Below are 323 nucleotides of genomic sequence, written 5' to 3'. Positions count from 1 at the left end.
CCCCGCCCCCACAGCCCCCGCTGGCCTCCTGGCAGAGCTGCTGTGATGGAGACGACTGACAGCACAGTGAATCCCCTCTCCTCCTCCCCACAGGGCGGTGCCGCCGGCAACGATGGCCCGAATCCCTGCAGGGCCTGCCCCCCACGCCGAGCACCGGGTCACCTTCTCGTGGATCTCCTGCGTGGACTGCGCGTCACAGAAGGCCACTGTGGCCACGTCCTTCAGGATGGGCATCTCCACCGTGCAGTCCCGGCCATCCAGCAGCGCCACCAGGGGCCGGGGGTGCAGGGGCCCGTTCATGATCGGGGGTCGGCGCCTGCAGC

General features: G+C 70.3%; 1 protein-coding gene across 3 annotated transcripts in view; it reads right to left on the bottom strand.

Moving 5' to 3' along the window:
- The window catches only part of CTBP1 (C-terminal binding protein 1), a 13,942-nt gene that overhangs the window by 11,974 nt on the left and 1,645 nt on the right, over positions 1-323 (bottom strand). For all 3 annotated transcript variants that reach the window (XM_005886444.2, XM_014533484.1, XM_014533485.1), the window contains one exon: positions 163-316. In XM_005886444.2, the coding sequence (XP_005886506.1) occupies positions 163-316 (154 nt within the window). The remainder of the gene's footprint in view (positions 1-162; positions 317-323) is intronic.

This window comes from Myotis brandtii, unplaced genomic scaffold (genome assembly GCF_000412655.1).
Source record: "Myotis brandtii unplaced genomic scaffold, ASM41265v1 scaffold986, whole genome shotgun sequence".
Classification (NCBI taxonomy): Eukaryota; Metazoa; Chordata; class Mammalia; order Chiroptera; family Vespertilionidae; genus Myotis; species Myotis brandtii.
The sequence above is the reverse complement of the archived record's forward strand: the minus strand, read 5'-3'. Positions and strand labels throughout refer to the sequence as shown.